Consider the following 15,380-nt stretch of genomic DNA (forward strand, 5'->3'; position numbering starts at 1 on the left):
CAAACTCCATCAGTAAACCTCCAAATGTCACGCAAACAAACGAAGGCCCACAGATGTACGAAAATGTGATCAAAAAATGAAATCTAGGTAAATGTATAGTTTAGCGGCGTCAATTATTTGACAGACACAAAATTATAAAAACTATTTATCTATATATATATATATAAAAGTGAACGTGTCTGTGTGTGTTTGTGTGTGTGTGTGTGTGTGTGTGTGTCTGTGTACATTTCCCTACGCAATAACTCTGTCAATTTTAAGTCTACAGACTCGAAATTTCATATACAGGGTACTGAGATTTGGGAAAATCGATGTGATGGGTTTTTGGCCAGACATTTGGCGATTAAGGGCTCAAAGTTCAACGATTTGACCTTTGAGAACTCTACGAAACTCCTCCGACAATTTTGGGTCTACGCACTTGAAATTTTAGATATAGGTTCCTTGGACATGGATCTAACTTAATAACTTGATTAGAGCCCAAAACAATATATGTTAAGGGGTCATAATAGGGGTCAAAGGTTTTTTTTAAAATTTACCTCTGCGGTCTCTTCCAAATTACTCAGACAATTTCTGGTCTAAATATTTGAAATTTTACATAAAGGGTATTCAGAGATAGGGCAAGCTTTTTCATCAGTTTGGGTCGAAAATTTTTAGTTACTAATATATAAATGTATGTATGTATGTCTGTTTGCATGTCTGCCTTGAACTTTCAATAGAGGCGACGGATTTTACCAAGATCAGTATCGTTTTAAAGTTCGACCTTTCATACGACAAATATCGAAAAATTGGCTAAAAACATTAATATCTTCCTCTTCAACTAGGCACTTTTCTACAGGGTGGGGGGGCACTTTTTACGCCAATATTTTTTAAAGTTATCCTCTCCTTTAGATTGTCTAGCCTTAATTTTAAAAAATGTCGCTTCCGTTTTGGCGGTGGTCGTAACAGCATAAACGTTAGGTTTTTCTTTTGCAGTACGAGTTAGAACCTGCCTTTCTACTACCACGTTTTTTTTTTTTTGTTCAACATACACATCCAAACACCCGGGCAACGCCGGGCTGAAATGCTAGTTTTTATATAAAACACATTATTAGACCCAAAGGCTGAAAAAAAAACCTGAAAAAATTTCATTTTTATTATTTTTTTCATCGTTGCTCTTTTATTTAAAAAAATATGGCGGCCAAAAATATGGTTCACGAGAGAGCGTAAAAAAGGCTCAATTTGGCCTCAAAAAGGCAAATCTGTCAAACCATAGAAAGGCCAAATTTTAAAAGTAATATGGCGGCCTCGAATGTCGTACATTTAGTCTAATAAAAATGATGAAAAAAATAATAAAAATGAAATTTTTTTTTTTCTGGTTTTATTTCGGTATTATTTATTTATTTATTTTTTTTACATGAGGATCACCACTTATCAAGGCCCGAAGGCCACTCAGGGATAAGGGTTATTGCGTGTACAGTAATCAATAAGATAGCATTGTAGCAATCATTAGTATTGGGGGTTTTGATAGAGTGTCTTACTTACTTACTGTCAGGAGTTTGTTTATGTTGGACTTAAGGACATCCAAGTTGTAGTCAGGTGGGAAACAAGCAAACGGAAGTCGTGCACTTCTAAGAAAGAAGCTTTGCTCATAGAATCTATGTTTAGGTTTAGGCACAGATAAAGAGTGGGGAAAATTATTGATGGTGGTTTCAGCTAGATGGGTGTTTTTTGTGAAAGATTGGCGAGGAGGGACCAGAGATTGGAGCTCAGACAAGCACTTGCCATGGAAATAACGATAAAACAAAGACAAGCTCGCAACGTCTCTTCTGTGGAGGAGAGGTTGCAGGGAAGAGAAAAGGGCATCCCCCACTAAGCCACAAAGTCTATTTTGTACTCTGTCAAGGCAGGATAGGCTGTTTTTAGCAGCTCCTGCCCAGATGTGGCAGCAGTACTCAATCCTTGGATGTACTTGGCTTTTATACAGATAGAGAATTGCATCAGCAGTGAGATATCTTCTGGGGTGGTAGAAGGATCCTACCATTTTTCCAGCGACCTTGGCAACAGACGTGATGTATGCATTCCATTTCAGATCAGGAGTAAAGGTCAAACCCAGAAGCTTGTCAAAACATGGAGCCTCCCCAAGACGAGAGTCATCCATTTCAATTGATGCCAGATGGAGATCAGAGCATTGATGGTGTAAAGATAGGAGTTTGGTTCTGGATGCATTAAAAGTAACCAGCCACCTCTTTCTCCACTGTACCATGCGTTCAAGAGCTGAGGAGAGAGAATCAGAGAGAACTTGGTCATTTACGGCCTTTGATGTGTTGCCATAGATGGTCGTGTCATCAGCATAGATGTCAACGAATGATTCAAGTATGTGTTTTGGGAGATCATTGATGTAGATCAGGAAGAGAGTTGGGCCCAGAATGAACCCCTGAGGGACTCCAGCATTAATACTGTGGGCTTCTGATTTCTGCACATCAACCACTACTCTTATGAGCCTATCAGAGAAATGATTTAATAATTGAGAAAACATTTCCAGTTATACCGTTGCTGGAAATCTAGTGAAGTAGGCCTTTATGCCATGCCTTATCGAAGGCCTTTGATATGTCAAGAGCAATTGCCCTAGAAAGGAAGCCTTTGTCGAGAGATTCACTAATCCTATGAGATATAATCATTAGCACATCAAAGTGACAACTGTGCCTTGTTCGAGGTGAAAATGGAATTTAAAAAAAAAATGCATGAAACATTTATATATTGTTTTTAGAATTATTGGGGGGGGGTTATGGTAAGATTGTATGAAAATGTAGCAAAATATAATTTAAAAAACAGAAGTGCCAAAAAATTATACTGTATGGACTCGTTATGGAATTAATTTATTAAAAATAGTTCACTTAATTTAATCAAGTAGTTTTCTTTTTTACAGAGATTGATCTTGTCCCGGCCATCTTGCTTATTTCGTTGACGAAGAAGAGGTGCCTTTAAACGAAAAAGGGATTAATAAATGATAAAATGAAAACGGGATTAAAAAGGGGGGGGGGGTAAGCGTGAAGAAAGAGAGAGCCTGTTTTCTCCGTTTGACTATAGGTGGCGTTACTGTCTGTCCACCCAGTTACGGAAGCACAAAATGTATATAATGCACCCTTGAAATAAAAATAAATGTTTTTGTTATATTTTAATTTTAAACATGTTTTTTTTTTTTTTTTTTTTTGCAAATATATTTAAGTTTTATTTTTCCAAACGTTTACGTTTTTTTTGTTTTGTTTTTACGTTATTTTCTTTTTTTTTGGGGGGGGGGGGCAAGCATAAACTAAATGTTCTTGCTATATTTTTCTTTTAAACATATTTATGGTACAACCGTTTTTCCGCGAGTAATTTTTCCGCTCTTATAATGAAAAAAAAAACAAAAACAACGTTTTTTTCTTTTATCTTTTTTTTATGGACCCCCCTTTTTTTTCTTAATTTTTCTGCACTTATTTTACCTTTTCCGCGAGTACACACACACACACACACACACACACACACACACACACACATATATATATATATATATATATATATATATATATATATATATATATATATTTGAAAAAGGATATTGTAAAACCTGAATCTTACTTGAAACTACTATTAAAAAATAGCGCGGTACAATAAGTGCATAAGAAAACTTTTCAAAAAGAAAAATATTTCAAAATATTTAGTTTATGCTTGCAAAAAAAAATTAATTAATTAAAAATAACGTAAAAACCAAAAAAAAAAAAAAAACCGTAAATGTTTGAAAATAAACAACAAAATGTAAACGTTTGGAAAAATAAAACTTAAATATGTTTGCAAAAACAAAAACAAAAAAAACGTAAATATGTTTGAAAAAAAAACAAAACAAAAAAACTTAAATATGTTTGCAAAAACAAAAACAAAAAAAACGTAAATATGTTTGAAAAAAAAACAAACAAAAAAACTTAAATATGTTTGCAAAAACAAAAACAAAAAAAAACGTAAATATGTTTGAAAAAAAAAACAAAACCAAAAAACTTAAATATGTTTGCAAAAACAAAAACAAAAAAAACGTAAATATGTTTGAAAAAAAAACAAACAAAAAAACTTAAATATGTTTGCAAAAAAAAAAAACAACAAAAAAACATGTTTAAAATTAAAATATAACAAAAACATTTATTTTTATTTCAAGGGTGCCATTATATACATTTTGTGCTTCCGTAACTGGGTGGACAGACAGTAACGCCACCTATAGTCAAACGGAGGAAACAGGCTCTCTCTTTCTTCACGATTACCAAAAGGCGCAGAGAAACTCTGTAAAATAAGTGAAAAAATAAAATAAAATAAAACAAACAAAAAAAAAACTAAAGTATTTATCTATTTCTACCCATGTTTCAAAATAATCGCGTCAATTTTTCACAAACGGTGATGAAATTATCTCCCTTGGCGCACCCTTCTCGTCTGGAAAATATGCAAGATGTCGGGATACGATTGATCTCATAAAATTTTGATTTTTCCTCTGTAAAAAAAATTTTTTTTTTAACTACTTGATCCAATTAAGTAAAAAATTTAGCACTTGTACAGTTTAATCAAGACATTAAAAAAAATGAAAAAAATCGAAAAAAGGTTATATTGTACGTATCTGTTTTGGACTGAAGATCTCCGAAAAAAAAAAAATTCACTTACTTTGATCGAGTAGTTTTTTTTTTTGACAGCAGAAAAACACGTTTTTATGAGAGCGCGTTAAAGTCAGCATCTTGTAATTTTTTGAACACGCCACGGGGAGATAACTCAATGTAAAGCGCCGACACTCCCTCCCCATCTTTAATACTAGCTTTTCTTCCTAAAAATCGAACCTTTTGCTCGGTATCATAACAAATTGTTTTTTCGCTATAAAAAAAAAAATACTTGATAAAATTTAGTGAAATTTTTTTTCGGGCGACTTCGTTCCATAACGGATATGTACAATATAATCCTTTTTTTCAATATTTTCATTTTTTAATGTCTTGATTAAACTAAACAAGTACCGTACTTTAATATGACGGGGACGCATTCGAAATGAATGTTTCTCTCTCTCTCTCTCTCTCTCTCTCTCTCTCTCTCTCTCTATATATATATATATATATATATATATATATATATATATATATATATATATATATATATATATATATATATATATATATATAATAATTTTATGATATGAACAGTAGGTTCTCCACTGTGAGAATACAATATTGTGAACTTGTCATACTGCGAGAGGAATGTGAAGTTTGCTTCAAGTGCATACTGCATGTCCCCAATAAGTAAGCAGTCAATCAATCGATTTGATTGAAAAATTGGCTATTTCATCGATTTCGATGACAATAAAAATATGGGATGGGGGAGATAAAACACTGATTGATCATCATTCAATCCCAGGCAACGTTGAATCACCCTGCTAGTATATAAATAAAAGTTTTGTTTATATCATTCTGAATTGGCCGCCTGTTTACCATGTGATTTTCTTTTCAGTCCCAGCCAATAGGTGGCGTCATTGGTCGATTTGCCACCATTTTTGGGCTGTCAGCTTGATACTTATTTTAACTACGACAACGACTGAGTCTCTACTTTTATTTTCTTTCAAATCACAACTGGCACCCCCCGGGGACATGTCTACAGCAAATGTTAGCCCCCCGGGGCTATAATGAAAAAGCAATGTCTATTAAGAAGAGCTAGCTTCTGTTGTTAATTTGTTGTATAACCTAAAAACCGAAAGGAGCGTGTTCTTTTTGTTGTTTTGTGCGGGGGTTTTATCGCAAGTAAGTAACGTGATTTTCGTCGGAGCTTCTGTTCACGTACAACCATCATTATTGTTATTATTTTTAAAGCAACACAAAAATTTGTTTTTTCTTTTTTTTCTTTCGTCAGTCACGACCTTCAGGTGTTGGTTCTTTCTATTTGCAGCGTGATGTATTAAAGTATATAAATATTCTAACTGAAAACCAATTTGTGTTAGAATGGCCCTTGCGTTGAATGGAATCTTCCCCAAGACGAAGAAGCGGGCACCCTCATCTTCTCTAATGGATGTTTATTAACGTTTAAGGTGTTTTTTTTTAAATGCTGAATAATCGATATTTGTTAATTGTTTATTAGTATTTTTTTTTTTTTAATAATGATGGATAAAGAAGGAAAGACTAGAAAATGGGAGGAATTGTTGCCTCTTAAGAATATTTGAATGATGGTCGACTCCATCCGACTTTTCTATGATCAAATTTTAAAAAAAAAAAAAAATGACCTTAGTTTTTTTTTTTCTTTATGACTTCGAAAGTGAAACTAAGAAAATCAACTCCTCATCTACAAAAGTATATCCCTACTCTTATAATTCTTTTTTTTTTTTGTGTGTATGTGTGTATTGATATTCATATTACCCCCCCTTTTTTTTCTTCTGATTATTTAAAAAGAAAATACAACTTTGTTATACATGGATCGTGGAATTGCATTCATCTGCAAAAGATCTAACTAATTTGCATATTCTTTTAAACATTAATTTTAATTAATTCCCTATTAGTTTTTTGGTTTTCTTAGGCGATCATCTTAGTTAACTATTATGTGTAATTATATTAATGCAGATATTCTACATGATTTATACTTGCGTAATATTTGCGTAAAAAGGTTATAGCAAACACAAACCTCTTATATATATATATATATATATATATATATATATATTACTAGCATTTCAGCCCGGCGTTGCTCGGGTGTTTGGAGGTGTTATGTTGACCCCTATTATAACCCCTTAACATTTATTGTTTTGGGCTCAAATCAAGTTAGATCCATGTCCAAGGAACCTATGTATAAAATTTCAAGTGTGTAGACCGAAAATTGTCGGAGGAGTTTGGTAGAGTTCTCAAAGGTCAAATCGTTGAACTTTGACCCCTTAACAGCCAAATTTCTGGCCGAAAACCAATCACAAAGATTTTCCCAAATCTCGGTACCCTGTATATCAAATTTCGAGTCTGTAGACTTAAAATTGACAGTTATTGCGTAGGGTAATGTACACAGACACGTTCACTTTATATATATATATATGTATATAGATAATATATGTATATATTTGTTTTAAAAAATTTTGCCTACCAAACTCCTCTGTCAGTTTTTGATCTTCAGACATGAAACTTAATATATAAGGTATTCGAACCCATGCAAAATTTATATTTGGGTTTTAGCTAGTGAAAATGAAAAAAAATTGAATTTGTCAGGTGAAGGTCGAACGACAGCATTACAAATATGCATGCGTAACGTAATAGTTATTGGTTCATGTTTTAATTTTTAGCCTTGCAGCAAACATGTCTTCATAGCTCAGTCATTAACGCCAAAGGAAAAATGTAAATCGTAAACTAAACGTTTTGGTTTCTATTCTCGTGGTGGCGCACAAGTCATTTACTTATTTATTTTTTTTTTAACTATTTAAATTACCACTATATATTCGGTCCAATATAATATAATAAATGCAAAATCTGCATTAATTAAAATATATTAAAGAGCAATTTTACAACCGTTTACTTTTCGTTTTCCCTATCTTATTTTTTTCTTCTTTCTACTTGATTTGCCCGGCTTTATTTGGTACTTATGCACTTATGTTACCGTGCTGAATTAATATCGTTATTATTTATAATGTAAGAAATTATTTCTCACATCCCAATTTACCCCCTGCAGAGGCAAAAGAATCCACAAATACAAAAGCCATATTTTTTCAAACTTAAAATTTATTCAAATGTAACAGCAATGAAAGTTTATTGGTTCTGGTATTGTCCTTTTGTGAAACGGTGGCCTGTTTTGCCTCCATACGCATGGAGCCAGTAGTATGAACTCCTATTGTCGGAGTGTTAGTTCATTGTTCCCCCGAAAGGATCCATGAATGTTCATGGTGGACTCAGCCGGAATGTTGGCGCCTATAATTAGGCATGATGTGAGTCGCTTGGAACTCTAGATGAATTGAGATAAGATCCAATATTTGGTAAATAAACATGAAGAACTGTTCTTTTTTTTTTTTTTACATGGGGTCACCACTTATCAAGGCCTGAAGGCCACTCAGGGATAAGGGTTATTGCGTGTACAGTAATCAATGAGATAGTATTGTAGTAATCATTAGTATTGGGGGTTTTGATAGTGTCTTTCTTAAAGGGGCGGTTTATCAAGAGTTTGTTTATGTTGAACTTGAAGACGTCCAAGTTGTAGTCAGGTGGGAAACAGGCAAGCGGCAGAGAGTTCCACTGGCATGCAGTTCTAAGAAAGAAGCTTTGCTCGTGGAATCTACGTTTGGATTTAGGCACAGATAAAGAGTGGGGAAAATTATTGACAGTAGTTTCAGCCAGACAGGTGTTTCTCGTGAAAGATTGGCGAGGGGGGGGACGAGGGATTGGAGCTCAGACGAGCGCCTGCCATGGAAATAATGATAAAACAAAGACAGTCTCACACGTCTCTTCTGTGGGAGAGAGGGAAGAGAAAAGGGCATCCCCCACTAAACCACAGAGTCTATTTTGTACTCTGTCAAGGCAGGATAGGCTGTTTTTAGCAGCTCCTGCCCAGATGTGGCAGCGGTACTCTTGAATGTCATCCTTAATTTGGATAGATTCGACTGTTTGGTGATACAACATGAAGGAATTGTCGTGCCTCCCTCCAGTGTAGGAGCCGCTGGGTTTTGAATCCATCCATTTGCCGAGTTCCTGCATGGACTGAAAGTAAAAGCATGATACAAAAGGTGCGCCAAGCAAATCACCTGACACATTCAAAATTAACCTATGACGACCAACCACTAAACTGCGTGGGCGGCTAAACAAAACCAGAAAGATGGCAACTGTATATGGAATTTTTCACAATGGAGTCATTCTTAACATGGGGAGGGTGTTTTGTAATTATTCTGTACTTTCACCTAACAATTTAATAAAAAGGATATCAAAAGTTAAATTTAACTTGCAAATACTATTTTTAAAGAATGACACGGTAATATAAGTGCATAAATGAATGTTTCTGTTTATATTACAATTTCATTATTATACATGACTTTTTCTTTTTCAACTTAAATCCGAGCTATTATCATAGCAAGAAAGAGGAATGCCAAGCATAAGATAAAGAGAAAGTTATTTGATATGAGAATCAACGCGTTTGAAATGAATGTTTCTTTTTAGAGCACAACTGAAGCATAATACTTGACTTTTGCATTCTAAACTTTGATGCAAGCAATTATATATAAAACATAATATTATAAAACAAAGTGTATTGTGGAGTGGAATGTGTTCTAAACGTATTTAATGCGAGAATTAAAGTAAATCTTCTTCTCGGTGCAAATTATTTATATTTTCTGATTTAAAGTATTTTGAGATCTTTATTGTAATTTTTTAAAAGTTGTAAAAAAAAAAAAAATGTTCAAATATTTTTACAAGTTTAAATTTTTTCTTAGTATTTTTCGTATATATTGTTTTGTATATTCTTTTAGCATTTATTGTTCTTTTCTGTCTCTTCTCTCTTTTAATCCCATCAACTCGCCCCTCCCCCTCCCCTTACCCATAAAATTTTTTTTTTTCCAATTCTAATCTGAATGTTTTCACAATCGGTGTTGTCTTTTTTACTTTTGTATAATGCTGGCTTTTTCTCCTCTTCTGACGAGAAGCATTTATCTTCGAAATGCCATGGTTGAAAGCGGTTTCTTTTTTATTACTCTTTCTGTAACCTTTTTTTTTTTTTATTTTGACAAAGAAGTCACCACTTATCAAGGCTCGGAGGCCACTCATGGATAGGGGTTATTAGGTGTACGGTAGTCAATGGGATAATATCGTAGTAATCGTTAGACATGGAAATTTAGTAAAATGGACTATGGTTAAGGGAAGGGGGTCATCAAGAATTTGTTTGCATTGGACTTGAAGACTACCAAATTGTAGTCAGCTGGAAAACCGGTAAATAGAAGAGTTTCACCGGTGTGCAGTTCTAAGAAAGAAGCTTTGTTCATGGAATCTACGTTTAGGGTCAGGCACAGAAAGTGGGGGGAAATTATTGACAGTGGTTTCAACTAGACAAGTGTTTTTCATGAAAGTTTTGTGAGGGGAGGGGCATAGATTGGAGCTCAGACAAGGCTCGCAAGTCTCTTCTGTGGGAAAGAGGTTGCAAGGAAAAGAAAAGGGCATCCCCCACTAGGCCATAAAGTCTATTTTGAACTCTGTCAAGGCAGGATTAGTCTTTCTAACTAGCAGCTCCTGCCCTTTTGTTATTGGAGAAGTGGTATTTTCTACTGGAGAGCCATGTATTTTACAGCTGTCGTGTTTTTAAATCTCGGTCATCAAGAATTTGTTTACATTGGACTTGAAGACTACCAAATCTCTGAAACAGCTACATCGCAGGCAGCTAAGGATTCCTGTTTTTTATTTCCAAAGTTTTAGTTAAGGTTTTCTTTTTTTTCATCCTTATATAGTTAAATTCTCTTTTAAAATTGTAGACTTTTGCGAAATCGGCTTATGCAAGTGCTAAGCCTATTTCTATTTAACAATTTTAGTTACATTTTTTTTTTTTTTTTTTCATCTGTATATAGTTTTCTTTTTTGTAATTGTAGACATTTTAGAAGTCGGATTATGCAAGTGTTAAGTCTGCGGTAGGTTAAAGTTTTTTTGGGTTTTTTCCGGGAATTTAAATTACATTCTTTTTTTTTTTTTTACTCAAGTATGTATATATATGTGTGTGTGTGTGTGTGTGTGTGTGTGTGTGTGTGTGTGTGTATGTATGTATATATATATATATATATATATATATATATATTTTCCCAAAACATCTGGCCTTGATTAAGGGCAGGCTAAAACTTGCTGCTATGGTTTCAAATAATCTGAAATAACAGCAAGGGGAGACTTGATTCCGAATATTTCTCATATGTTATATCTCCCCTCTTTTGGAAATAGGTTACGATTATGAATATATCAAATAATCCTTATACACTGTGAGAAAGAGGTTGCAGGGAAGAGAAAAGGGCATCTCCTACGAGGCTACTAAGTCTATTTACATTTATTAATCTTTATCTCTGAGCGGCCTTCAAGCCTAAATAAGTGAATGACTCCCTCATAAAAATGATCCTGGATATGACCTTAAATTATATCCGATGGTGAGGCCCCAGCTTGCGGGCTCTGGGGGAGTGTGGAGCTACCCTTTAATTGCCATTGCTCCCAGGTCCACTCTGACCTGGAGTGATAGTACCTGTTAGGGTCCCAACTATGGGTTGAATAGAAACTGACTTGCAAAAAACAAATATATTCTATTAAAAAAAATTTTTCTTCAAAATCACCAGATTTAACCTGAAAAGGGTTGATATGCCGTAAAATAAAAACAACCAACCAACCAACCAATCCTCATAAAAATGAAAAATAAAATTAAAAAAAAAAAAATCCTGTGAACTATTGGTATTTATTTGTTTCCCCACGAAAGCAAAATGTGACACAAGGTCGTTTTTAATGTTGAGGGGGGGGGGAGACCAACTCTCTGAAAAGGGGCACTCTGGAAGTAGGTAAAAATAAAAATTGCCTTACTATAGAAGGGTTTTCCCTTCATTGACTAAGGACAAATTAATTTAAGTGAAACATCAGAACAGATACTACACTGTGATCTTGGCCTGGAGAGTGCTTATGCATCTATGTTACCACGCTTTTTTTTTTTTTTTAATAGTATTTTCAAGTTACATTCAATTTTTGCCATATCTTTGTTTATATTGTTAGATGGAAGTACAGGATAGTTACAAAACCCCTCCCCCATGGGTTTCTGAATAATAACGTTATTATTTCAGCACGATACAATAAGTGCGCACGTACCAAAAGTATAATTATTTACTTTGCTGCTCCTGCAGAATACGGATCATGCTGAAATTGTTATTTAGAAAGCCATTCTTAAGAGGAGGAGGTCTTTAAGTGTTCTATACTTTTACCTAACAATTTAATAAACAAAAGATACCGTTTTAAAAATGAATTTCACTTGAAATTCCTATTTTAAAAAATAACATTGTTCGTAAACTGCAGAAGTACTTGCATCACTAACCTCAAGTCCCGGATTAAAAAGAAAATGCTTGTTAAGATAGGGTCGACAGATCAATTTTGTAAATATGTGGTTTTAAGCTAAAATAAGATTACATACTTACTTATCATGTCGAAAATAGTAATATATCCAAAAATTACGAAAAGTTATCAAGTAGAACTGTTATTGCATTTTTAGTAAAAAAAAAAAAAAAAAAGTCTCTATATTGGCTAAAACAAATCGTCTGCCATTACATTGGCGAAAAATGAGATAAGTGTGTCCCCTGTATTTGCAATCTTCAAGAGATATATTGGAAAAAAGCAATTTCACCCAATTTTCCATAAAAATTACTTTTAACTTTAAATAATTTTTGGTAAATGTTTATTTTAACTGTAACACAATGCCGACTGAGATAAGTATGTCCCCTGTATTTGCAATCTTCAGTCTAGTTTGTGTTTTTAGGGATTATCAAGGCCGCTGAAAACGAATCTGGCATTTAAGCCCCGTAGCAAATTTACCATTTGCATGGTATTAACCCCTGAACCCTGGCAATATTTTGTGCTATTTCACAGTTTTCGTTAATGCTTTTCTTACATGATGCGTTCGAGTAGTAAAGTGACTTGTAACCCGCGGAGGAATCTTAAGTGGACGTTTTAAATAAGATAGTTTTCAAAAAAAAAAAAAAGAAAAAAGTGCTTCATTTTTTTTGTGTTACATAGTTTTTAATTCTTTTTTAATTGATCTCAGCTATTAAGTTTTCACGAGCAATTTGCAAAAACATTTTATGTTTCGCGTTCATTTTTTTTTTCTTTTCTTTTTTTTTTTTTTTTTTTTTTTTTTTGAGAGGGATATTCAATTATATGACTTAGATAGATCCTTCTACAGTTTAATTAATCTTTTTTCCATAAGTTACGCACCGACATTAACCAAGCAGAAGAACCGTTTAATAGTTCACGCAAATTCTGTTTACATTGGGGGGGGAGTGTTGTGGCAGCCGCGGCTGTCACAACGCTCCGTGCTCCCCCCCCCCCAATGTAAACAGAATTTGTGTGAAATATTGAACGGTTTTTTCTGCTTGGTTAATGTTGGCACGTTACTTACGAAAAAAAAGATTAATTAAACTGCAGAAGCACCTGTTAAAAACTATATAAGTTATATAATTGAATATCCCCCTCCAAAAAAAAAATGAAAAATATAAAATATATTTTTGTAAATCACTCATTAAAACTTAATAGTTTAGATCAATTAAAAAGCATTAAAAACTACCTAACAAAAAAAAAATGTACCACATTTTTTTTTTTTTTTAAACTTATTTATACATTTTTTTTACTTATTTACACATTTTTTTTTTTTGTTTTTTAACTTATTTATACATTTTTTTTTAACTTATTTACAATGTCCGCTAAAGATTCCAATGTTTGATTGCCGACCTGATCCTATTCTTAATTTGTCCGCATGTCTAACTGAGATGATTGGCAAATTCTTCAAGCGTCAGATCCTATTATGGGGAATGTATTTCCTTTCTAATGATTGATTCCTTCCATTTTTGTCCTCTTTCCTTGCAGATTGAAAAAGATGAATTCAGAACTGGTAAACCAGCTTTTTGCTCGGATGTCGGTCATCCGACAGTTGCAATTCAACCAACCCGTGAAAGCGACTGTGTTTGGTGTGTCCCTTGGCATTGCTCTGTTTGGACTCCTCTCGATCATCTTTCGGAAAAAGGGGAAGAAAAAGAAATCCGGGGAGCGGAAGATGAATCCTCCAAGTAGACTCTCTAAAACAAGATTAACCCATGACAACTCGAATGGAGGTAAAAGTTCTCATAACCTATCTCTCTGTTGTACACCAGTTTCACTCCCTCTGTCCGTCGTACTCCCCCGTCTTTCGTACTCCCCAATCTTCCTCCCTCCGTCGGTCGTACGCCCCCGTCTGTGTCCCTCCGTCGGTCGTACGCCCCCGTCTGTGTCCCTACGTCGGTCGTACGCCCCCGTCTGTGTCCCTACGTCGGTCGTACGCCCCCGTCTGTGTCCCTACGTCGGTCGTACGCCCCCGTCTGTTTCCCTCCGTCGCTCGTACGCCCCCGTCTGTTTCCCTCCGTCGCTCGTACGCCCCCGTCTGTTTCCCTCCATCGCTCGTACGCCCCCGTCTGTGTCCCTCCGTCGCTCGTACGCCCCCGTCTGTGTCCCTCCCCGTCTGTGTCCCTTCGTCGATCGTACGCCCCCGTTTGTGTCCCTCCGTCGGTCGTACGCCCCCGTCTGTGTCCTTCCGTCGGTCGTACGCCCCTGTCTCTCTTGCACGTCTTTACTTTTTTCTTCCACCCTTTTACTTGTCATTTGCTCCAATCTTTTCCGACAAATCAATATTTTTCTGCACTTTTAATACAAATTCTTGTATGATTTTTCCATCTTCCATGTTTTCTTTTTGTTTTTTTTTGCAGATGTCTGCTGGCCGAAAGGTAGCGGTGCCAGTCCTGCCTCTGTCAGATCCCTTGCTAGATACAAATCTCTGTCAGCATCCACTTCAAACACAAGTCTAGCATCCACAACTTCCACCTTAACGCACTCAGCAATTGACACGTCTGGCCTAACGGCTGCCCAGCTCTGTCAGTTGGGTATGTTATTCTCTTCTTAATTTAAAAGTTGTTTGTCTTTTTCATTGAATGTTTGCCTTTTAATAATTTGTTTACAAAAAGTTATCAAAAATATAGAACCTTGTTACAGTGGGCGGTGATCGGTTAAATTCCGATCGACCATATCGCTAAAGAAGTAGACGCAGGCAAAAAACGACAAATGGCAAAGAAGAGAGGATAAACGCAGATGAACAGTCGTAAAAGAAATGTATTTATTTGACCAAAAACACACAAAGGTCTTTCGACAAATATTCTGGAAGCAGGAAGGTTTCTCTGCCAGTTATTTATTTTTTAAACTATTTTCACGGAACTTGATATTCTTGATAGATAACGAAAGGCCCGATATACGATAGTGAGTATATCTAATGAGCACGTTACTTTTTAATTGTGTTTTTACACTTCAAACCTGTCCGATTCACACGTTGTCTGGTTTTGTACAAAGGAACAAACAAATAAAACAAAAGAAGTAAAAATCTGACTCTGCATGGTTTTAAGTATTAGGTTGGTGCAAAAATAATGTTGTTTTTTAATGTTCAACTATGTATAAAATCAACATGATTTTTGTACATACCTAAATGTCGTTTTATATATATATCTATATATATAAGAACGTAAAACAACATTATTTTTGCACCATCCTAAATGTTGTTATATATATATATATATATATATATATATATATAGTTGAATGTCAAAAAACAAAATTTTTGCACCAACCCAAATGTCATTTTTATACATATAGCTGAACATAAAAAAC

General features: G+C 34.6%; 1 protein-coding gene across 1 annotated transcript in view; it reads left to right on the forward strand.

Moving 5' to 3' along the window:
* The first annotated feature begins 5,520 nt into the window (after positions 1-5,520).
* Positions 5,521-15,380, forward strand: part of LOC145268828 (mitoguardin-like) — a 58,479-nt gene continuing 48,619 nt past the window's right edge. The window contains exons 1-3 of the mRNA XM_080124478.1: positions 5,521-5,771; positions 13,560-13,804; positions 14,432-14,605. Of these exons, the coding sequence (XP_079980604.1) occupies positions 13,570-13,804; positions 14,432-14,605 (409 nt within the window). The 5' untranslated portion in view covers positions 5,521-5,771; positions 13,560-13,569. The remainder of the gene's footprint in view (positions 5,772-13,559; positions 13,805-14,431; positions 14,606-15,380) is intronic.

The sequence above is a fragment of the Euprymna scolopes genome, chromosome 44 (genome assembly GCF_053919585.1).
Source record: "Euprymna scolopes isolate OS-2025 chromosome 44, ASM5391958v1, whole genome shotgun sequence".
NCBI lineage: Eukaryota > Metazoa > Mollusca > Cephalopoda > Sepiida > Sepiolidae > Euprymna > Euprymna scolopes.